Source organism: Aphis gossypii, chromosome 2, assembly GCF_020184175.1.
Source record: "Aphis gossypii isolate Hap1 chromosome 2, ASM2018417v2, whole genome shotgun sequence".
Classification (NCBI taxonomy): Eukaryota; Metazoa; Arthropoda; class Insecta; order Hemiptera; family Aphididae; genus Aphis; species Aphis gossypii.
This window is the reverse complement of record NC_065531.1, coordinates 84,960,652-84,986,523: the sequence shown is the minus strand read 5'-3', so window position 1 is coordinate 84,986,523 and position 25,872 is coordinate 84,960,652. Positions and strand designations below refer to the sequence as shown.

Here is a 25,872-nt window from a genome sequence, read left to right as displayed (position 1 = left end):
ATGCATATATGTATATATAATAATATAATGTAATATATTTGCTGTATAACCGACTCACACGATCGTTCGATGGGGGAGGAGGCGGCGGCGGCGGCGGAAATTATGTTCTGTTCAATAATATACGACCCAATGATACACACTATTATAATAGTAATAATAATAATAATACATATACTGTACTCGCGTGGCGCAATATCATCATCTCGAGAGCGACGATAATTATTGTTATTTTTCTATTAATTTTTTTACTTTTACCGCGTCGTAATAATAATATTATTACCATATCGTATCGGTACGCCGGACAAACGTATAATATATAAATATAACATACAGGCAAGTATAGGGTCATCAGGACGTTGCACTAATACAGTGCTTACCTACATATGCGCATAAAATAGAGAAATGATAACGGTGATGTGTTCAGCTACATGAAATTTACGACTCGAACACGACTGTTGTCTTTATCATAATAATAACGCATTATACACGGCGCCGCCTGCACCGTTGCCTATTACTTATATCGGTCGCGGTTATTCCGATTTAAAAACTAGCAGATCTCTTAAAATGATTTAATGTAATTTAAACTACAAACGTTTTACGTTGCTAATATACACCGACAACTTTTTTTTTTAAAATTATCTATGTCAGGGACGTCAAACGAATCTAGATCAAACATATTATTAATTTGGAATTTAATGAAATTGTACACGATAATAGACGTCTTTAAATTATTTAGATTTTTGAAGTTCCAAATATGTTCCAAAAAACGATTAAGTGGCCTTATAAAACAAAAAAATTTTACTCGGTTAGTTAAAAGTTATAATTGGCTAAAGCCCGAAAGGGGTAAATTAAAAAAATTACTTTAGGTTTTTTATGTGTAATTAATAACGACTAAAAAGTCATTCAATTTAAACGTCATCTTTATTATTATAAAATAATAATGTATAAACTCGACGAACCATCTCCGACTGGCAATGGCTCGTAAAATTTTTACTTTTTTTTGGAATGATGGGTACAATAGCGCTGAGTGAAGTCTCCTACGATAATAATAATAATTGTTGTACATATCTCAGTAGGCTGGTTATCTGTGACTCTGTGAGTACCACGCGGCACGCAGGAGCAAACCCGTATGACATGCGACATAAATATTATTTCGTATAATATAATGATGATAATGATTTGTTATTATTGTTTGCACCTCGCGCGATGCGGTGGCGGCACTCGAAAATTTCTCATTGTCTACGCTGCTCGGCAGTCGTGTTGTCGGCAGCAGTAATAAGACGGAGGTCGTAAATTTCAATGAAACGCACGAAAGTTGTGTTATTTGTACTCGACGGTGGTGGCGGTGACGACGACACAAAGGTATACGTATATGATATCTCATCGCGTTATTATATGGGTGTACACACAAAGACACAGGCCGAGAGCAGAAAACGACGACTGGGAGCGAGCGCGGGTGCTTAAATTGAATTTAGCGCTAAAACTTTTCTTGTATTTTTTCTCGTACCGTATTTATATATACATTATATAATATATATATATATAAAATATCGTATATATTTTCTGGGTTATTATTTTTGTTCGCGGCGCCCATCTCCGGGACCGCTCTGATCTAATTTATATCCGGTGGTGGTGGCGGTAGCAGCCTGCAGAGTTCCTCCGGTCGTCGCGTATCATTTATAACAATTTTCTTTTGGCGCGCAATGGATACACACGCACACACAGACACGCACACATACACGCGCACACGCGCACACAAACACACATAAATAAGGGACGATGGTGAAATAACGAAGGGTGGATAAAAAATATATACACGTATTAATGTATATACGTGTATAGTATATATGCGTCTTCGTGTCCGGGGAGTGCGAAAAGAAACGTTTTACACGTCTCCGGAGATTATACGTGGGCATGGGGAAGACCTATTATATGAACGCCGCAGTCATTTTTACGTTAAATATTTATGCAAAAGAAGTTATTAACTTTTTTTCTTGTTTTTTTCCGTTTCAGTTTTCTCCATGGGTTTTTTTTTTTTTAAGGCATCTCTAAACACGCCCAATGAGCCGCCGCCAAGACCTATAATAGTCATCGCGCCGTCGCGCGTATAATATTTATAAATAGGGTCTTGCATACCACGTAGAGAAAATATAAGTACGTTTATCGCAATAATTGTTATTATACCACCTCATACCGTATAATATCGTCTTTGTTTAAACATTTTCTTTGAACTGCATAACATATTAATACGTACATAATGTACACGCAGTGAAATAGTAATAATAATGATAATAATAACACACCGCCATTCTCGTGTTGCTGTAATGCACACGTTTTTCACTTCCCCACCATCCGTCGGTCGACACAGCGGTGGTTCTTAGCGGAGGCGGAATTGATGGATGACGTTTTCGATCTGCCGCTGTCCGCGCCCGTTCGTATTATAACTTGCCGAAACATATTCTCGAAACGTTTAATAACAGTACGTCGCGCGCGCTGGCAAACGTGAAACAAATAAAAAACGACAACGCGGAAAATCTTCCATCACGAGTCACGCGGACGGGGCGAGTAGTCACGTCGGAGAAGAAAAACGGGAAAAAAAATAATAATATATATATGAAAAACGACTTTCACGTCTCACACGCCCACCCACCACTCCTTCGTATATAGTGCGCGGTACCATAATGAGAGAAGAGTCTCGAGAATCGAATAATATACGAGAATTGAACGAACGATTTTTTTATTTTTCGTTCACACCCCTCGTCGCCGTGGTAGTCATTTCTTTATGATGTACACGACGACGCTTCTTGCTCTGTGTGTATGCGTGTGCGGTGTGTCTTAAGGGGTTGCCAGATGCGACTTCCATTACGCCAATTTCTCTTTACGCGTGGGAGGGCGGCGGCAGCGATGGTAAACGACGTACACTAACGACGCAAAATTTTTATAGTGTTGTCGTGCGCCGGCGGTTGTGTGTATAAGGTGTGTTCGGCGGTCGAGGGTTGGGAATGATGGGAGGACGAGGAGAACCGGGAAACAATGTCGCTAAAACGTCAAACATTAAATTACATTTTTATTCGAATTTCTCACAAACAACACTCTGGTGGGTTAAAAAAAGCACATTCTGCTGGAGTAAAAAACCCAGCGCAATCGTTACGCGTAGAAAAAAACTTTGTCAATAACGATAAGCTTTAAAGGCAAAATGACGCACCGGTTTCCCCTCCACTGTGGCGGATAACCGTTGCAGTGTGCACTGCAGCTATAATATAATATAGATTGTAGCTCATCGTCGTGTTATAAATGGATTTTGGTTAAATCTCGGGGTTTAAAGTCGTCTTGATTGGTCGTGTGGATTGCCGTATTGTTTTCTATTCTCCGAGCTTTTTTTTAAAAAAAAAATATTGACTACCATACATATTAAAAAAACAGCGGTTTTCCGGATATATGATAATAATACCTATTATGTTATTAAATTGTGTTCGAATTATACCTCATTGTACAAATACGCTCGTGTAGCGTTAAGTCCAAATAATCTGGAATACTGATTGATGCATTTAACGGGTGGTAATTTTTATCAGGGACGCGTTCAGTAAATTAAAAATTTAAATCGGCAGCCAACATTTGATGGGTTATCGAAACGCCATATCGTTTAATCGATATAATAATATATAATATATACGACTAACGGTTTACGGCGGCATCGCTATATATACGCGTAATACGTTATCCCAGACACACGGCGATAGCATAGTGCGCCTATAATATTATATTTTTGTCGATCAAAACAAACACAGCGGCATATAGAATACGCGTCCATAGAGATGGCGTGATGTGTAAACTCGCATATCATATTTATATAGGTGCAACGATAATAATAATACTAATCAGTAGTGGTGGTGGTGATGGGATTATATCGCGGTTAATTACGCGGCATTAACGACTATATAGTAGTGCGGCTTTTCGTATTGTTTTTGGGTGGCTGGGATTTCGGGTCCATTGTTCCGAAGGAATAACAATAACAATAACAATAGTAACACACACGCAGACGTTTTTGGTAAAGCTGGTCCAGTATACACACACATCGGGCGCGTAATAATTAGCAAAACCTCCGCACACAATAATGCCCACAAATCTAGATATCACAGAGGTGGCGGCAGTAGCACCAGTCTGTATATATATATATACACACATTATACATATTATTATTATAATAATATAGTGGCGGGCTCATCACGGGCCGTCATCATATAGCCACCGCCGCCACCGCTGCCGCCGCTGTGCAGAGTATTATCGGTCCAGTGTTTTAATCTAATATCGTTGTTTCCCCACTACACCCGCTTCTGTTCCGCTTTTGTATGAAACATATATATATATAATATTATATATAAATATCTATGCATGTGTGTGCGCGTCCGTCCGTCCGAATGTCCATTGTTTCTACAAAACCTCTGGACGCGATCAAATGCCATCCCTTCCGGGAACCATCGACACGTGTCTATATTGTAATATATATATAATATTATATATATATATACGATAATGTTAATAATATTACTGCGATATGTTTATACTATTACAATAGTAATTTATAATTCCATATATAATTGTATTTACATAATATTAAATTACACGTAAGTACATGATGTGTGTTGGTCGTGTTCAAATCTAGCAACCCTCCACTCACACCATCACGCAGTACCTATACGATACGATAATATTTTATGCGCACAAAATAATCGATATACCTACAATACGCGCGGACGACCACCAATTGACTGCTACAACATTAGTCCGGCTGCAGGGATAGAATCGCATCGCATCGGACGGTTAGATCGGTGGGGGAGAGTTGTATAGTAATAAAATAAAGAAAAATTTCAATATCGAAATATTAATGTCCCGACAAATCCTCTCCATCCGTATTTTTATTAATAATATTCTTTACAAATACTTATCCTCTTCGTATTAAATATACAATAATATCTCGACTCTGCAGATAAAGCGCACGGGATTACGCGCACAAAATTTCTTTTGTCGTTTATACGATCCTGAGTAGTATAATATTATGACCGGCTCTTCGCCATGACCGACCGACGTTCTCTTCCTCTGCTGGAGTTTTCTTAAAAAATAAATAACCATTCAACCATTGTATGTATATAATATTATATACAGTCGTGGCGCACGGGGGATTTATTTCTGCGCTATCATCGTCGTTATACTACAGTTATCTAACAGTTATCTACTGCGAATTCGATGATGGCCGTCACGTAAAAAAAAGAAGTCATATTGTCGCATTTCAGTAAACCGAACAACGTACGGCAGCGTTGAAGTTAATATCCGTCATCGTGGTATCGGTTTTCTCCCTTATCTGTAGACAAAGTTTGGGTCGCGGGGGTGACAGCGGTGGAAGAAAAAATATTGGATTTCAATTGAAAACTCGTTTTTCTCGACCTGACCCCGAAAATGCGGACAAGATGGATTCATTTGTCACCGACCGTATCGGCCGAGTGTGTATGAAAAAACACCACCCCCACAGGACACATTTTCGGAATCATAAATTCACTTTGCTAACTTTTTGCCGCGGGGACATGTCCTTTTTACGCTGCTTTTGATAGCCAGTTGATATATTACCAGTTGGTAACTTTCCGATACAAGCACACGCACATACATAAACGAAGAATACGATTATATTATAAAGACTGACAGGACGGTCAAAGTGTAAAATATAAAAATAAAATATCTTACCATATTTATATATACGCAGCCCTTATATAGTAAAACATTTCGAAAACAAATATATTCTAAATAATAATTTTACTTTGAAATCAAGTAAATTGAAAACAAAACATTTCAAAAGACTACGTAAAATGTCGTTTCATAATCTCCGGTGGACAGGTTTTATATTGGTTTTCAGTATAAATTTATCGTTCGAAATAAATTCCGATCGTACTTTTTTTCGAGAAGCCTTTGAATTAGTTGTAGCTCTTTTGCATGTGTGTATTGTAAATCACGAGTAGGGCGTCTTTCTATCCTCGCGTTTATAAGCACATACTACCAACAAACGTGTACATTTATATTATATGTTATATTTATACACCCGCAGTGGAGAATGGTGTTTTATTTCGGACCTCTTGCAGATTACGGCTGTCCTTTTAAGTACTTAAAATACGATTTCGTACTGAAACAATGTCTATGAAAACTAATTAATAATTATCATTGACGCCAGCGTATAACGTCGTATAATACATGCCATTTAACACTAAGAGAAATAATAATAATAATGATAAACCACGACGCTGAAATGACGTGGTATTTTGAGTTTAAATATTATAATAGTATGTTTGCACACGACATGCGACAGTACACATAACCGGACGAACCATGGAACTCGCCGTAGGAATGAAAAAAAAATTCTTTCAATGCCGCGTATTTTGATAAGATTTTATATTATATACAACGAACATCGGGAAAAAAATAACTTTCGTCTTGGTACCTCCTCCACGAGACGACGATAACGAATTTACCTATAGTACATTATTATATACATCCGTCGTGTGTGTGCATCACGCAAATCCAAAGGCCGTCGCCTGTCTGGACAAATACGCGGGTTTTGCGGTCGCGACAGCGCGTAATCTCCGCAGCCTCCGACCGAGATTATACGCCTGCCGGACGGGACGTCATTATTCAATCTAATGGACCGCGTTAATCGCGTCGCGGCGTGACCCTCTGCAGGGATGCAGCGACGAGGTTTCCTCGTTTAGCCCCGAGGATTATGATATCGTATCACGGGCGTTGCGACGTTGCAGATGTGTGGAAGAAGAAATCGTTTCATTTGTGTCACTCACGACTCTTTCGACGGCGTTCGTTGGTCCTTTAATTTAAAATACAAAAAACTATTTATCTATACGTAATCGGTTGGTTGCAGGACATAATACTCAATATAATAAATTGATTAGTACATAAATGATTGTATAAAGAGTGCATACTTTTATGGGGTTGCGAGAAGTGTAGTACTTAAGTCGTACTATACATATTATTATCGTTATATACATCTACAAAATTGTAACGGTCCATTACCGTACGCAATTTTGTTGGTCTATCGACGCTGAAAATTATTAATCGAAATATTATTATCGTTTTGCGATAAGGTTGAGTTTGGCGCAATCGGTAAACTCCCATTTTTATACGCGGTCCGTGTCGGTCGTACCGCATTCCGCGCGCACCATTTAACGCGACGATTTATACCATCCCGCAGAGGAAAGTCAGAGCCGGCCGGTCGCACTAAAACATCTCGTCGTGACGTGTGCAGGTGGTGCCCGCCGCCGAATCAATTACCATTCGGAATACGATAATAGTATTACTATTAATATTTAATACGATTGCGCGTGGGCAGCAGTGGCAGCAGCGTGCAGGGTGCCGCCGCGCACACAAAGCTATCGGCCACTACCGATCTCTGCTCTGTCCGGGCATTACGTGCAGCAGCAGCAGCAGCAGCCGACGACGACGACGTTGCGCGACTTGTGCCGCATGTCACTGTCACGAGTTTTTATTATGGTTATTATTGCTGTTACTATTGTAGAGGAACAATATTTTATATATACATATATGTTAATACGCATGTATAAAAACCGTTTTTGATTTAGTCGAAACGCCTTTTTTTATTTTTTTTCAAAGTGGGTGTGTGTGTATGGCTAGTCCTTGTCCGCCGCCAGCTGCTAATTACAAGGCACTCACTCCGGTCTATGTGTTAGTATATTGTAAACGCTCGTGTCATTCCGATCGAAATATGTTATCGGTCGACACAAATCTATCTGTATTATATATTTGTGTGTATAAAATATACGCTCTATATATTGGAGAAAAAAATACAACTTATAATAATGGATCGCCGGGTGGGCGATCGTCGAAAACGCGTATTGTATATTATAATGTGTGTATATATATACGTAATAATGTTATAATATACATTATTATTGTTATTATTATATGCACACGTTTGTCCAGACGAATAATAACATAATGATAATATACAGTGATAAAATATCGTTTTACCTACCTATATATTATAACGTTATACTCGAAACGTGTTTGGAGTTTTACGATATTATATTATATTATACTTACGTTCTTAGTCAAGTTCGATTTCAGAGGTAAAAATAATAATAATCGTACTTAGGCTTTTGTAAAAAGTCTGCTGCTGTATACTGCCTCCGTCGCCGCCGCCAACGCTGTCGATTGCCTTTTATACTGTCAAAACCAAAAATTCAGTTTCGTTTCGCGTTTTAATTCCCTCCGTACCGAATCCGTTTTAATAATTAACTCCCTCTTTCTCGCTTTGAACTTTTAACCCTCGGAAAAGAAATTAATAATCTTGTTTTAAATGTATACAAATTCGGTTTTACGAGTAGTCTCAAAGGAATGTGCTCCGGGGCGTACGAAACTTTCCCATTAAAAATCTGGACGTCACTTACAAATCGTTCGGAATGACATTGAAAGTAATTCTAATTAGGAACTGTATTCTGTTCTGAAACTACGAGTTTATGACATGACGTTCGATCAGATAATGTGCCCACCGATCGACTCTCGAAGAAATAATCAAGAAATGTAAACATTTTTTTTTTTCATATTATAGATGTCTACGAATGAATGTTCATTTGGACCTTCTCATATTATTCTATTACAAAAATATTATTTATTTAACTCTTACCTAACTACTTTAGATTAATAAAATTCTTTCAAATGACGTTTTGAAAATATGTATATTGTATATACACCGACATATCAGTCCAAAATGTTGTAACTAATATTGATATTAATAATAACATTTTTTCAAATATTTTAATTTTCAACCGGTGAGTAAAATGTATAATAGCGTAACCTTTTGTTGAATATAATAATATGCGTGTGGATATTATGGTGATAAAATCATTGTGAATATTGATAAATTCGCACTAAAAATAATCTATCCGGTTGCCAAAGGAGTCTAGAAATTATCCTGCAAACGAGACATAACTAAATTGTAGTATGTATTTGTAAATTGAATACCTATACTATAGAAATTTATTATCATACCATATTGTGTTATGCACTCGTATACTGGTGATGGAAAATTAAATAGTGCAAAGAGCGTAGCGTACATTATAACGTATTTAATATTATTATTATTTTATATGTCGAGTGTTGTAGCTGCGTATATAAATTGTGCGAGTATGCAATATCAGGTTATATTCACCAAACACACATATATGCGATTAATATTATTTAATATAAATCATTGCGGCTGTGACGGCGGACGTACTACGCTGCTGTTAGAGTTAATGAATTGCGAAACATTGTTTTATCGCCTCCGGCATGATTATTCGATAATAATCACGGCAGGCCTAATTATTGTACCTCCGCCGATCCAACAGCACACTACCACTGCAGGCAGCTATATAATATAATTCTATATATACCTACACGCCCGCTGATTCCGGAATCCGTCCGGTCGGATTTTCGATCATCTGCGAATACACACACATAAACACATACAAACAGACTACGCATAAACTTTCCGTAAACACATTATAATATATACATGTATATATGCACTCATACCCACCTTCACCACCACCTCAGTGCGTATGTCTATGTCGATTAATTTAATATTAAATCCTCTCCGACTCTCTCACTGTCTGTCTCTCTCTTTCTTTCTTACTCCCTCACCCTCTCTCTCTGCGTTCCTCCCTCTCACTCATTCTTGTACATCCACCCTTGCTATGCCACACTCGACCGGCCGCCGACGAATCTGAGATTTCGTTTCAATTAACATGGTCCCGGGTCCGGAACGTTGGAGTTTAATATTATAATCGTAAGGAGTTTTGCGCGTTGCACACACAGGATACGTGTGTATTAATAATCATAACTCAAAACGGCAAAGCCCCCAAAGGGTTTTGGCAACACACGCCGTATATACCGTATAGTACCTACCGATGATGGGCGGAGGGACGGCGGGCGGCGACTGAGAAGCGGGTAGAAGACGATGCCGCGGCGTTTCGCTCCAGAAATCTTATACTTATTACTTATTCGACCCTTCTGCGTAACTGGCAAAAGTTTAAAATCTTCCACCACTGTTCGCCCGCCTAAAATGCACCACCACCACAGCAGACGAACTACCCTCTAGCCTCGAGGCCGTTTCTCGGGTTATTATTGTTTCACCGCGCCTCCGAATCGGATTTCGATGATGTGATGTTGCTGTTACTGCTGCTGCTGCTGTTGTTGATCCTATATCACAACCCCTTCAACAAATTAGCATGACGGCGGCCGCCGTCGCTGCGTGCGGGACTTCCACCTCATCTCGTCAGACTACGACGACACTATTTTCGTCGTATTTTTCGCACGTGTTTATTAAACAAACAAAAGACACGCTGCAGCGCAACGTTGTCGAGAGGATTAGTCAAATTGAAGAATATAATATATCATTAAAGGGCGTATATTTATATATATATATTATTATTATTATTACTGCGAGTGTCACGTTTAAAGGCGATGAGAAAAAAACGGTTTATTCGATGACGATAAAAAAAATCGTCAAATAGTAATAATACATGTATATATACGTATGTATACCTAATACTTATTTAGGTATACGTGTATAGTGTATACCTTATACGTGGGCCCTGATGAAAGAAAAAAGTAATACTAATATACTAATAATACGAATGACGAAGGAAAGGAAAAGAAAAAAACGTTTCGACAAAACGAAAAAAAGAGGAATTATCATAATTATTATCGAATGGCCATAACGTTGGGATTAAATGAACGGAGAAGAAGAAAAAAATCCCCATCGGAGCCGGTAGAATGATAAGGGGAGTTGTGTATTTAAATTTTAATCAAAACATCCGATTGAATCAATATATATAGCCAGCGGCGGAAATGAAAGGGAACAACATCCTAAAGACAAACAGGACTTTTAATATGCGGGCTCCCGCTATCCGCGTCGGCGGCGGTCCGGACATTCTTCTCGTCGTGCAGTATTATTATTATTATTATTACTACTACTACTACTGATATAATATATACACAAAGAACGGATTAGAATATATGCGATTCCGGCGCGCGGACTAATGAAAATTCACCCTCCACACGCGCCGGGAAAGAAGTCAAAGAACGTTACAGGAATTAATTTTGCCGATCTCTTTTTCTCCGTCTCTTTTTACTGCAGTCTTTATTTTGATTTTATTTGTTATTTATCCAGTACGTCCAAATTTCTGACGTCCCGCTGATAAGAAACCGTGTCCGCGGTGAATTCGTCAAATCGACGACGTGGCCGCCGTTTGAGAATATTTTCGGTGTATTATATTATACTTATTACCATAATAATATTATTGTTGTATAAAATACATTTTTATACACCACAACGGGCCGCGGATAAACGATAATTAATTATCGGTTGATGGCGGCGAACGTGTCCTCGCACAGTCGGATCGACCGAATGATATACTATACACGACAGCGAAATCCCTGCGGAACTTATCTGTGCGGGGACACGCCGCCGCGTGGGCTCGAAATTTTAATCTCGTCCGCAAACGAATCACTATAATAATGACGACGATAATACTATCATATTTTTGCGTATTTTCGTGGTTATAAGGCGAGTTTACGCAACGGGTAGATAGGTAAGTCGTACACCTAAAATGTAGGTACTTTAATGGAGGACGAGATTTCCTGACAAACAAGTCTCGCACGCGGCTTCCAAGCAATCACACCAGCTGCTGGTGGAGTAACGAAACACTTTTTTTTTCGTCAAAAATTCGATATCGTTGTTGTACATTTGACTTCGAACACGATACACCATCAATGTGTGTGTGTGAGCGCGCGCGCGAGTTTATTTTTTGGACGACTACACCGAACCGGTTTCGAAATATGTATTATTATTTTATAATATTAACACCGGCCCGGTGAACCCTTTCTTCGGCCGCGTCTAGTACGACTCTCTGTTTGCTTCTCGGAAACGGAGACCTTCGAATATCATATATATAATATAATAATTTATTGCTATTATTATTATATACATTGTCATCATTATAATAATATTATATGTTATGTAAAGACAATATGAGTGTCGTCGTCGTGGCCGATATAATACACACGCGCGAAATAAATATGATACGCGTACACCGTCGTTTTCCAAAACTCGTTTTTTAACAATAATTATACACACACATGGTGATATTTTATATAGGTACGCGAAATCCATATTACGACCGCGGCGGTGAGTCTCTAAAGACGTTTTCTTCGTACACGTATAATAAAAATAAAAAGCTATAATGTTATTAAAACACGGTCACTGGCTTCGAAACGAAACCTTATCGAAAAACCGTCTTTCGCATATTAATAATGTTTAATACGTATAAAAAAAAACACGCGAGTCCGTAAGTATATACCTATATATCCATATGATATATTATTGTGTCGTTTTTGTTTTTTTTATTCTATCGTGTCCGTAATGCTAAAATACGTCGCACGACACTGTCTTTTTCTGCACCGGAAGCAGAAGTTCCGCGCATGTATATATATGTATACGTATTATCAACTCGTACGTTATAATAATATTGTACCCCATCTATCATAACGATAATAATAATAATATATATTGTAATATATCGTGTGATATGTATTGTGGCGTATCGCGTGACGAAAACATCGACGATAATTAAAAACTCGTATTTAACGTCGATGATGTATATTAAATATAATACGCGCATTATTATATTATGTGTGTGTGTATATAGAGGTACGTGGGGACCGGTGCCAGACCGCGCTGTACGATGTCATAACGCGCGTGCATAATGGTTGATTTATGTTATGCGATATATACACAAGACGAGACTTAGACGATGATTTCCCGGCGTGCCGCCTACACCGATATTATAATATTAATATTATGATTACGCGTGTACTACACATACCGCGTGTGTGTGTTTGCGGGGGAAATTCGTATATTTTACAAACGGTTATAGTAGTAATAATAATATCATTCGTCGGTTTTCGCGAGATATTCTCGATCACGCGACCGATTTCATCTGGAACGTGTATCGTCTGATGCCCCGTGATGCATATTCGCATGTTTTCTCCGCCGCGGCGGACGACGACGGCCCACTCGGCGGGGAACCGACCTAATGTGTAATAATATTATCATCATGATATATTAATATTGCATTGGCGTTTTCTTTGGGACATAACAACGCTATCATATTGTTATAATATTATATTGCTCATACGACGAACTCGATAATTATTGTAATGTAATAATGATATTTGTACGAGCACGGGCGACGACAACGATAATGCGCACCACAGCAGTCATTTTCGACGAGTGCTGCAGATGGAAAATTAGTCATTTCCGTTTTTTATTGTTGTCATTTTCGTTGTTACACCGCCGCAGTGCCTTCGAAATTGCCGACGTCGCGCGTCGCCGTTATTACGTTTACGATTATTGTTATTACTATTATATTTGTATTATCATTATTATATTATGTAACGCATTTGAAATGTCTTTTACGCGTGATATCGCCGCGGAGCGAAACGCATTAAAAAAAAAAATACGCTGCCCCTCTGCGTTTGCGTGTGTTGTATATATATATATGTATAAGTATATTTATTGACGATAGTAAAGCCCCCGAAATATGCAGATGTATATTATATACACTACGCCGCTGCTGAGACGTTAAAAGCTTTCGCTCATTAAGACACACGGAAAGGACTTTTTTGGTTATTCGAGTCCCCCGGCACCACACTGTATATTACTACTCTTAATGTCTTAATCGCATCGTCCGCCACCGATGAATTTCCGAAATGTTTTATTTATGTGAGTACAAATAAATGTATATATACATTTATGTGTATACTTATCGCGGAGTAGAACTTAATGGAAAATGGTCGTGGAATAAAACGTCATCTTTATTATGTATACGTATATATCTTGTTTAATAGTTTTATGAATTTATTTATTTTTTAATTTTTTGTTGGTTTTTTAATTTTTGCAGAGCCAACGATGAACGAGTGGGCGACATTAATCGAGCGTTGAACTTTGATCAGAAAGCAAGGGATTTGACATCACAAAACGGTACGTTCATGTTATAATAACATAATAAATATCAGAATATGTAGTCAAGTGTAGTAGTTATAATGCACATATTATTTATGAGTTTCTCTAATTATAAGTTTTCCAAACAGACGAGACTATAATGCGATTTCTTCACTATGCTGCAGGTTCGTCCGAAGGACATAGCCCGGTGTTGAACCTGTCCAAAACGGGAGGCGATCATTCAGGACCAGCCAGCGATCATTCGGCGGGCGGCCACACAAACGTCGACGATGAAGATGACCTGGACGAGGACGACGACAACATTTCCGACGGCGAAGAAGATGACATCAAGGATCACGGTATAAATTATTATTATTATTATACACATATAGGTACCTATGAAACAATGTTTTTGGATGGTAAAAAATATCATTTTTTTTTTAAACTCAGTTCACTTTATACTTCAACTATAAGACGTAAAATGTAAAATATTAGATGTGGGTATACCAAATATAATTGTTCAGACGGAAAAAAATAACGAATTATACACAAATCATTGGAAACAATGATATCAAAACGGAGAACGTTCTACTCGAATGCATCTTTGACACAATATAAAACCATCATGTCGGTATAATAAAGTGAAAAGTGGATTGCAGGGGAGCTGACGTGTATTGTGGTTATAGTAGTGGTAGTGCGGCGATGGTGTAATTTGAGATGGGAATACCTTTTTATAGGATATTATATTATCACGTACGTTTGGGTTCAATTAAAATTATTAGTTTTGTATTTGTATATATTGTGTTATTTGTATATACGTTATACGACCGCAATATCGATTATACTGCACAGGCGATAATATAATATATTATATATATGCGTCATACATTATACAAAAGGCAATTTGAAATCGTCAACACCAATAACGACGTCCGGCGTGCAAGTAAACGCCCGTGTCCGTTATTATTTTTCGCTGGGTGTAGGTTTCAAAAATTTCTATTCAAGCAATTAAATTAATCAAATAATAATAGCACCTAATAACAGTATAATACATTTATTTGTTTTTGTTTAACGTGTTCAGACCTCAGCGATAATCCGGACGTGGGAGGCAATAGCAGCGCGCACGGTAGCGTCACGCCTCCACCACAGGCGTTGAACTTTGGTTCCGCCGGTTCTGGGGACATGGGTTTGCCTTACATGACCACTGAGTCGCTTCTCCGAAAGATACAAGCTCTGCTTAAGGCCGCCGCTGACAAGATCCGAGATGACGACCGCGCGTTGAACTTCGAAAAAGGTAAGGACATTTAAAAAATATATTATACATAAATGAAATAAAATGGGTTTTGGCCGACAATAAGACATACGTAAGCAACAAAAAGATTATTTAACAGGCTTAACTAGGTATTGTGTATATATTATAAGTTGTTAGTCAGCATTTTCAGAGAGAACGTCTTATGCAGACATGTAATTAAATTATTTTATGCAGATATTCAGATGTATGTCAAATTCGTTGTGACTTCTATTGTCGTTTTATTTTTTTATGTCCTAGTCCACCTAGGTTAAGTAACACAACGTCTGCCAAACGATTTCGTTGAAATGACATTTTACTCATTTTAGGATATATTCACACTTCCCGCCCATTTGGTGGGTCTGTTGAGTTTCAATCAATGGGTCGATTAGTTTATAATATGTATTTTTTTTATTGCAGTGTAGATAGATATTTCTTGTTAAACTCGTAGTTCTTAATGTATAATACCGTTTGTGATATTTCATAAACCTCATAAAATGATGCGGAATTCGACCGACCATTCCGTGAGACTCATAACCGGTTGAATAACATAAATACTACCTGTAATCTGTATATACATTATATTTACATGTTGTATCAATACTATTACTTGCTCGTATATTTCTCGGTCAGTTGTCAAATAGGATATTTAAGACGATGGGTAAACTCGTCTAACAGTTTCAGTAAAATTAGTGACGGGTCAGAAATCGAATAACAGTTCAGAGTTCGGGCAAGAGCGAGTTCGAGAGTGCCGGAGAGCACAAACGACAAAACAAACACACGCCGACACAACAAACCGAACCAACGGCAACGCCGGGACGGGTTTCGTGGGGTTCGGCGACTTTAACGTCTTTCACGATAAATTCGACTGTGCCGCGTCCTCCGCGTTGTAATTATAAAATCGCCGAACGAGAGCAATAATCATTGCCGACACACCGTTAAATGATACAAACGTGAAATCCGCGTGATGGTTGACATCACGATCGTGTAAAATCAACCGGGTTCGTTTTAATTACGCCCAGTCGGAAAAAAAAATCAAAACTCGCCCGCCGTCGCAATAGTAATAACGCGATAAATTAATCGTCGCGGATTACTGTTATTTCAGCTCCGCCTAAACCGCCTGACACAGTGAAGAGAAAGAGAGAGAGAGATACATATAGAGACACGAAATAATAATAAAAAAAAACAATTTCCCCGCCGCTCGCGCGTATAAATTATTATTGTACGTCTGTGTGTGTGTATGTTTGGACCGCACTCCGCGTGGTGTGGCATACACTTGTATAATTGGCCACTCGTACCACTTATTCCCATCACGAACTGACCTTTAAGAGTCGTGTTCTGCCGGCTCTCATGGGACGCAATGTTTTTTGCCCCCCCCTTCTCTTCTACCGTACGTATTGACGGAACATGCCGTTCCCCTCCACTGCGGTGGTACGCCTGGCCCGGGTGTAATGGATCATTCGTACAAATTATCGTTTTGAAAAACGACCGTTTTCATTAAATTACATATGAAATTATACCGAAACGGACAGACGTAAAAAGACACCTCATCACCACCACCTGCGTATATATGTTTCAGAGTGTGTATGTGTGTGATTTTCGAGTGTATATACGTATTCTTGTTTTTTTTTCTCTTCGTTTCGTATGTTTATAGTATAAATATAATTCCGTGCGCGTTTAAATAACAACAATTCCCGCGCGGGCTTCAATCAATTCCGAAACGTATACTTAACACACACACAAGCCGACGTACACACGTACAGACACACATTATAGCGCAGTCCCATTTCATTTTGTCGGGGAACGCCCACCGTTTTTGGTCGAAAATACTGGGCCAGAGCTGCAGAGGAGAGAATGCGCGTCTATCGTCTTCACGAAATGGCATTTAATTCGGTCGACGGCCGTATTATGTTGTGATTGCTGCAGTGCGCGCACGGAACCCGAGGCACGAAAATACGATTTATAATATAATATTATGATATAATAGCCGAACGAAGGAAGGAACGGCCAAAAAAAACGACGAATGAACGATTACTCCGTAAACAAATGTGCGCTCCGAGGCCCGCCGAGTCGAAATTAGGGCTTATTACCGTCTATATATATAATAGGTACTCATGAAACACGTGCGTTATATAGGTAAACGCGTTCGTATTAGGCGCCCGTCATAGAACCCAAACACGTCGTCCATATATCACACACACGTCGAAATTACATTAATATATTACACTATCGACTTGTGTGTGTGTATATAATTTCATCGGTCGACGATCCGCCGCAGGAGTTTGCGTGTCGCGCGAGCCTGCTAGTTTCGGGGCAAAAACGAGCGCGTGCGCCCGGTGTATACTTACGAGATTGAGTACGTCAATACACTAGTAGATTTGGTATTATGTTGAAACGATGTAACAGGGAAAAAAATCCAAATCAATGTTAGACCGTTTTCCGTTATCCACACGCGCGATTCTTAAAATTATACACGATTAAAAAATCATATAGATATACCTATAGTATAGGCATTAGGGAAATTATATTATCAAAGTTTATAATCCTCTTCAGGCGAATATGGTTTTATACAGACACACAGTGTCCTTAAACGTTTTTGGGACCTTCACAAATTTATATAACGTATATATAATACATAATTATTAATAGCTACGTATAATATATGTAAATTCGTAGATCACAACACTTTTGTGAAATCTTTCTTATCCCAAATAATAACAATATACTCACTGTATTTCATATCAGACATCACAATATAGTTCGTAACAAAATCTTTTTACCCCCTTTATTAATTATGGAATGAGACGCTCGGTGAACGCCGGTAGAATATTATAAACGCTAAATGGACTCAATTACTATTACTTTATAAATTCAAAAAAGTATGTCGTTTTAGAGATAAATTTACTATGCCCGTAAAATAGTACGACTGGAGTATACCAATATATTATAATGACATAAACTGCAGCAGCGTACAGACCGCACGCGGCCGATCGACTGTAACACGGACCGCGATCGCGTTATATTATCAACGCGCGTGTGCGGTTTTTTTTCATACGTTGTAATATATTATTATGTGCGAGCTGCAAGCGACTCACGGCAGCAAAATACGACAACGATATTCACTTATACGGCGCACACGTACACGCGTCCACGCACGCACACACAGCGCGTTACATCTAAGCGGTGTGTAACGGCGTATCGGTGTGTAATGACTTTGCCGACACGGTTTTTCGCGCTCGATAAATATTCCATCGGCCTCGCGCGCCTCACACGAAGGCGTCTCGTCGAAGATCGCGCCCGAGACACCTATAATATAATAATATATGCATAATATGTACACAGTTTAAGTACACACGATATATTACTATATTTTATTATATATATATATATAGGTACCTCGTCCGCCCGTGCTCCGGACTACCTGTAACAGATGTATACGCATTATAGTGCAGTTGATCGTCGCCGTTATCGGACGAAACCGAGAACACTGCAACTGCAACAATGTTCCATATAGTAATATATTTCTAACAAGACGGGTTTAATGCATATTATATATAAATATGTGTGTGCGCGCGCGCGCGATGTCCTTACGTTTGTCCTCGTGATACCATACGTACATCGATGCAATATGCAATGTATACGCGTGTTATCCTGCAATGAACCGGTGTGGGAGAGCGAGTGTATGTATACGAGTATAGGTCCTTAAGAAAGATCTTTGATATTCCTATGTACACGGTGGAATTTCTGCCAAAGTCTAGGTTACGAAATCATATTATTTCTGAGTTAATTAAACGTTTAGATTTAAAAGTTTATTCTTCCTATAGTTTATTTGTTTCAAAATAATGGCATACTAATTTAAGACGAATTTGTAGTGCCCTAATGCGAATCTAGAGTGAGTTTTTTATATGTTAGGTACCTGCTTACATTCTGTACAGTCAAATCGTGTTTACAGTCGTAGATTAATAATAAATTAAACTATTGGTTATTAAGGTCATCAAATTTAAACCATTCGAAATATTTATCTAATCGTAATACATATAATAGTATTATTGATTTCGAAAATTCTTCAATATTAATATATTCCATCGTGTATTAATTCTACTTATATTTTCGATCCCAGTAACGATTTCTCGTCAATCATATGTACCACGTGTTTCGTGTGACGTGTTACATACGAGTGAGAACGTTTGTAAACCGATTTGCCGTGATTAACGTCCAATTTAACGATTTTACGAAAAACATAAAACACGTGCAAAAAAGTAAATATAGTTGAGATAATGGTTGTTGGAAATTGTGTGTTTCCAAAAACGAATCGTATCATAGCCAATCACCATATAATTTTACTGCGTTCGTTATAATTTTTGAAATGAGGACACGATATATTAATACCTATTATAATAATATCGAGTAGCCGCCGTGGGAGATATTTCGCGTTATTACTTATTATTTTCACGTTATTCCGCTGCAATAAATTTATGAGACGGTGTTTGTCATCGTCGTAGCCATAGCGTTTTTTCATTACCAATATTGTTACTTCTATCATATTATGTGCTTTATATATATAATTTCCTATCGGGGCTTTTCAAAAATTTAATATCAACTAAAACAACAGACGCGTAACGCGCACTCGTGTTTAGTATCGCTCTAAGAATTATAAACCGATAAAAAGACTCACCACGACACTTTTCGTCTTTAAATATTATAATATTAAATTATTGTCCAGCCGAGGAAATTAATGGACCAGAAACCACGGGGTGGTCACGGTGGAGGATCAGCGGTAACTTAACCAAATTATAGAAACCGATAACATTGCCTTCTATATATTGTTATTATATTCTATAAAAGAAAAGAAAATATTACAGTGAAACGGGGCTAGGGAAATGACTACAATTTTCCCCAGGTGTTGTTTTGCGTTGTGCACTCCACGGCGAATTGGCGACGGTGGGTGGAAACTCTGGCAAAAGTTATTCAAATCGCTAGCGGGTGCTTCTTGTATTTTCCCCGAGTGTTATGTTAGTATAAATATTCACTGTGTATATTTATATATACATGCATATATATTACCTATATATGTATTATATACATATATATGGTCTCGAGTGGCCGTACACGAGCAAACAGCCTTAGGTGACTAACCGACACGACCCTTCAAATCGGGATTAACACAACGTTTCCCCGCAAGCCATCGATAGCTCCTCTCTCGCACGAACACACACACATACAGACTATATAATATATAGTATATACAATATACATATAATATGTGGGTATATATGCATACACTGTGTGCATATATGTGTATGTGGTGTGCTAGAGTTGGTATATATACAGTTATTGTTGTTATTATTACTATTATAGCGGTGGTATAGTACATTGTTGCAGCGGTGTCTTATTGGTACCACTCGTATACCCTGTATAATATGTACGTGACATGACATGTTAAGAAAACCATTGTCAGCGAGTTTAATAATATGATAATTTTTATAATATTCAAATAATTCACTTACCTATCAAACTCAATCGGTTTTTTTTTTGTTTTGTTTTATTGCAGCCGAGTTGAAAATGGATGTGCTTCGTGAAAGGGAAGTCAAAGGAAGTCTAGAACGACAGTTGGTCGACGCCCAAAAACTGCGGGGTAAGTGATGTTTTCGTACTTGAAATCTCATTTTCCGTTTATTATTTACACAAGTACTCTACACCCCTTTTTTTTTGCTTTTTGTTTTTTGAATAACTTGTAAAATATTTCCACTAAAATACACCCTGCGGGGTGTGCGGTTACTTACTTTCGTGTCCCAATACCGACAATTCGTTGAGGGTGGTCAAAAACTCAGAATCGTACTGATGAACAATAAATTTGAGTATCCTGTTTAATATTAGGTTACACGCGCTGCTAATTTACAGATGCACACACATATAATACACAAACACGCACACATACGCATTTAAAATACGTATATTCGATGAACCTTGACTGACCGTCTGTTTGACACAAAAACTTCACTTCCATACACGCATGGTGTATGACATATACATACGTATATATATAAATATAATATATGATATTATATTTATATTGTATACGTGTGCGAACATAAAAAAGTACATATACTTGAGAAATATAATATCTTACGATCGAAAGGTGTATATATAGTGTTACAACAACAATAAGGGGGTGTCTCTCATTCGCATTAGCATAAAATAAAACAAACGGGCCACCGGGATTTCCCCATACGGATTTCCGAATCGGTTGACAGTGTGTAAACGTATACGTATCGTCTCCATTTGTGCGGACTACCCAAAAGCTTCTTTCTTTATTTATATATACACATATATTATATTGACCAGTCCATTTAGTCTATTGGACGTATCGAATTTCATGCTGGTCAAGAACTAAACATAACATTGAGAAAAAAAATCATTTCGATTTTTCTTTCACCTGAAATGCTCGCGTAACCCGATTCTTCGCAATACGCGCGAGGGAGTTGGACAGAAGCTTTTAGGCTTATTATACATCTATCCATATATATATATATTTATTGACAATAGATTTCGGGTTAGTCTCTTTAAGTGTGGTGCATTGGACTCTTATGAAGATATTTGGCTGCCCTTTATCCACCTTCATCGGAAGTCTCTGTGTGTTTTGTATTTTATTCTCTCTCCCTATCTCTCACACTCTGTCTCTTTTGCTTCAAACGTAATCTACACCGACTGATTAGGTTTAATTGGCCGATCGATAGTTTCCTGTTCATTCGTCTTGAATTCCGAATCCATCTCTGCACTCTCTCATCCTTTCTCTTGTGTTATTATATACACAACTATCCGTAGAACAGTACTAAAGCAAGTGTTGGGGGGGGGGAGAGGAGAACGATCGAAGAATTATGGTAAGAGGTGAAGAGGGTTTCATTAAGGAAACGTCTGAGTGGGCGACGACGACGCCGGCGACGATCATCTCTCAGAATTAAACGCTAATTAGATCCCAAAGGGGCGGCGGGAGCGCATAAATCACTCGCTGCTGATTGGACAATTGACAGAGACACAGTTGATTGGCAACACTGGTTGTGTGCTAACGATGCCAAACATTAATCCATCTCCTATTCGCCGTAAACCCTTGAATATTATTATTAGAAAACGCTGTGTCTGGAAGTTGGGGCAACATAAGCAACATCATATATTATAAAAAATCGATATATAGTAGGTATACTATAATTTTTGTGCAGAGAAATTTAATGCAATTTTATAACTACTTAATAACTTCAAGTTTAACTATTATAAAATAATAAATAATAATAAGACGTTATTATGTAAAATTAAATATTTGTAGAAATGGTTATAATTTTGGTAGTATTAAAATAATTTATACATTTTATAAAAAATATCATTGATAATCTTAATTTATACGATTTAAAAAATGTAATTTTGAAATAATGTTATAAAATTACAATTAAACAATAAACTTTATTAAACATTTTTTTTTAACTAAATTATTTTACCCCTTACGGCCTTGCTATTCTTAGCTGCAGTGACACTCTATATTTCTATAGTTCTATATTATACAGAAACCGTTTCTACGTAATTCCTCAAACGATTTTAACATCGCTGACGTAGTTTATTGTCCGGAAGTATTAAGTTTTAATTAGATAATTGATATTTACGTTTCTGAATAAAAAGAAATTACACCCTCGTAAATGCTCTTGTGAATCAATCGTGAGTTGTTGGCCTTTTGTTTTACTACCAAAGGGGACGTACGCTTCAATGTCTTGTACACGTACACTGACAATAGAAACCATACCGTATAATAACCATTGTCAAGAAAAGCCAATGATCACTATATACCGTCTGTGTATACGTAAGCTGTATGTATAATATATATCTATTTAAATACCCTTTTCTTACGTTTTATTATTACTATTAGCCGCCACTGACATTTCCAAAGGTCGTTTCCGCTTCAGGCGGACCATAAAATTTTTTCTTTTCCGTTTCTGCAGCATAAATACCAAGCAGCCATCGCCCCGCATATTCGTAATAATTAACTCTGGGCCGCGTGCGTGGGTGGTGTGGCGGGCGTTGAAGGAGGATATTGATATTTTCGTGTTGGTCGTATTACGTCAAATATGAAACAATTATTATTACATGGAAATGCCGGCAAGAGAGTTCGTGGTGAGGGGTGTTGGGTGGTGGTGACTAAAAGTGGAGATCAAAAAGAGATATGGAAACGTTTTAATAATAACAACGGGTCTGTGTTTAACCCTTTCTTCCGCGCTTCCCCGTAATTAACCGAAGACAATGGAAGGGAGATTGGAAGCCATCCGTCGTTCATATTGCCGTGTGCGTAGCCATCAATATTTTTTCCTTCGGGTGTGGAATGCAATAAATGTAATTAAAGTACCCCTCCCCCGCCACTATGTATCCCGGCGGTTTGGTCCGAAACACCGAAATTTCTTTTATTAAAAACCGTTTCCACTGTGTTTTTATATAATATAATATAATATTCTGTTGACGATGGCGAGCGTATTATGCCGACATATTTTTTTCTGTTTTGTCCGAGGGTAAAATTCCTGACCCTCTTTTCTATAGCTAGTAATTATTATTGTACTCAGTAATTTCCAGATATTAATGCGGTGATAAAACGCATCATATTAATTCATAGGCAATCATTAAACTGGTAGGTTACACCAGATTATACCTATTATAAGTATATAGCTGTTAGTTTTATTTCAATGTTTAAATTAAAAAAAAAAAAAAAACCATAAAATCATAATACGAGTATACCGATATTGACGAAGCGTTACCGTTTACAAAAAAAAATCCAAAAACTTGAGACTTTAGTTTTCCGATATTTGCGTGTGTATTCTTGTATTAGAAATATAATAACTCGCCGTCGATTTGTTTAGTATACATATAAGTAATTTTATCTATTTAGACAATTTCAAGTCTGGTTCAAATATACGACTTTTATAATAATTATATTACTGTCCATCGTCGATTATCGAATAATACCCACCTCATATTTATACATTGTTGTTGATATAAGAAAAACTAGTCGTAGTTATTATTATATTATATACTCAGTAATAGTATACGCCGCACTCCGTATGTCGGGATTGAAAAAGCATTAAATTAATGTTTGTAGTACTGATCTCACTGAATCAATCGTATACTATGACAATGGACTCAGTTTTTGTATCGAATTGCTACTGTTATGCGATCATTACAGTCTCCTTAAATTTCATCTTTTATAATGTATCTATGATATAGGTATTATATCGTAATACTCACTGACTCACTATCCTAAAGTGCATTTAGTAATTTCTAGATCGGCGGCGCCACCGATGCTATTTTTAATGGCAAATTTGCGTTTTTATTATAAATATCGATTTTATGCATTCTGGTAGCATTCGCAATTAACACACCAGAGTCGATTACTGACGGGCAGACGAGAGGACTTATCAAGGGGTGTCTAGTTACGTTTCACAGGCGTTTCCGGTCGGCCGCGTGACATCTAAAAATCCGCTTCCGCTCGCAAGTCACGTACACATCGAACGTCGCGTACTTTTAATGCTACCGTCGACTCGATCGAGTCTTGGTGGCAGGGTAAGAAAGTTTATATTATCGTTCGAAGAGACTTAACTGCCGCAAATATTCAAACATGAATCATCATTACCGGGCTCGGCACGCACAGAGCATCATAACCAAACGCCTCGCGTATACCACGGCGGTAATAATAATAATAATAATAATATAACCCTCGTACTTCAAACGCAGGTTGGAGTGGGTAAAATCGCGACGGGGCGAGCAGGGAAAGTACGTAACTTTCCCATACACAAGTAAATCTCGGAAGTATATCCGTCGCAAGTCCGTTACGTCGGGTGGTATAACACTCACACTAATACACAAGGCATCACGCGTAGGCAATCAACAGCACACGTCGGTACTACTGGATGCGTCTAAGCCGGTACCGTAGAGTTTTGAAACGGCGTCGTACTTAAACTATTACAATATTATTATTACTGTTGTTGTTAGGTTACATTTTGGCGTGTACGCGTTCCACGGAAACCTACAACTATTTGCGCCATTGTGTACGTGTGTGTGTATTTACGCTCGCCCACTTAACTCGAAACTCAGTTGGTGGCGTCGGTCATAGCAATCCGACTCTTCGAGCTTTGATGTCCGGTCCCGTTCGTTCCGCGGGGGGTTTCTATACTGAAAACAAGAGATGTCAAACGGCGTTGTGGTCTACGGACCGTAGCTCGTGTGACCTTTGGTCAGGGCGCGCGCGTTTTACGTTTCAAAACCTGCTGGTGCGGGTAGCAACCTTTTGTCGCGTCGAGGCGAGCCCGGGATTTAATAATAACGCGATTTTAATCGAAGTCGAGCACATCAAAAGCCCAGTTCGTAGTTTCTTTGTGATAATTTCACGGATGCAAAATCACCACCTCGTCGGACCGTGGTCCACGCTTAGCGCAGGAGACGGGGGTGGGTCGTTAAATATTCATTGACGCTCATGCGGGCGAGGGAATCGAATTCA

General features: G+C 38.1%; 1 protein-coding gene across 3 annotated transcripts in view; it reads left to right on the top strand.

The window, feature by feature from the left end:
• LOC114122420 (dachshund homolog 2) overlaps positions 1–25,872 on the top strand; it is a 118,244-nt gene that overhangs the window by 69,278 nt on the left and 23,094 nt on the right. For 2 of the 3 annotated variants that reach the window (XM_050202084.1, XM_050202083.1), the window contains 4 exons: positions 14,019–14,098; positions 14,209–14,418; positions 15,141–15,353; positions 20,899–20,982. In XM_050202084.1, the coding sequence (XP_050058041.1) occupies positions 14,019–14,098; positions 14,209–14,418; positions 15,141–15,353; positions 20,899–20,982 (587 nt within the window). The remainder of the gene's footprint in view (positions 1–14,018; positions 14,099–14,208; positions 14,419–15,140; positions 15,354–20,898; positions 20,983–25,872) is intronic. The other variant, XM_050202085.1, reaches the window with a different exon arrangement.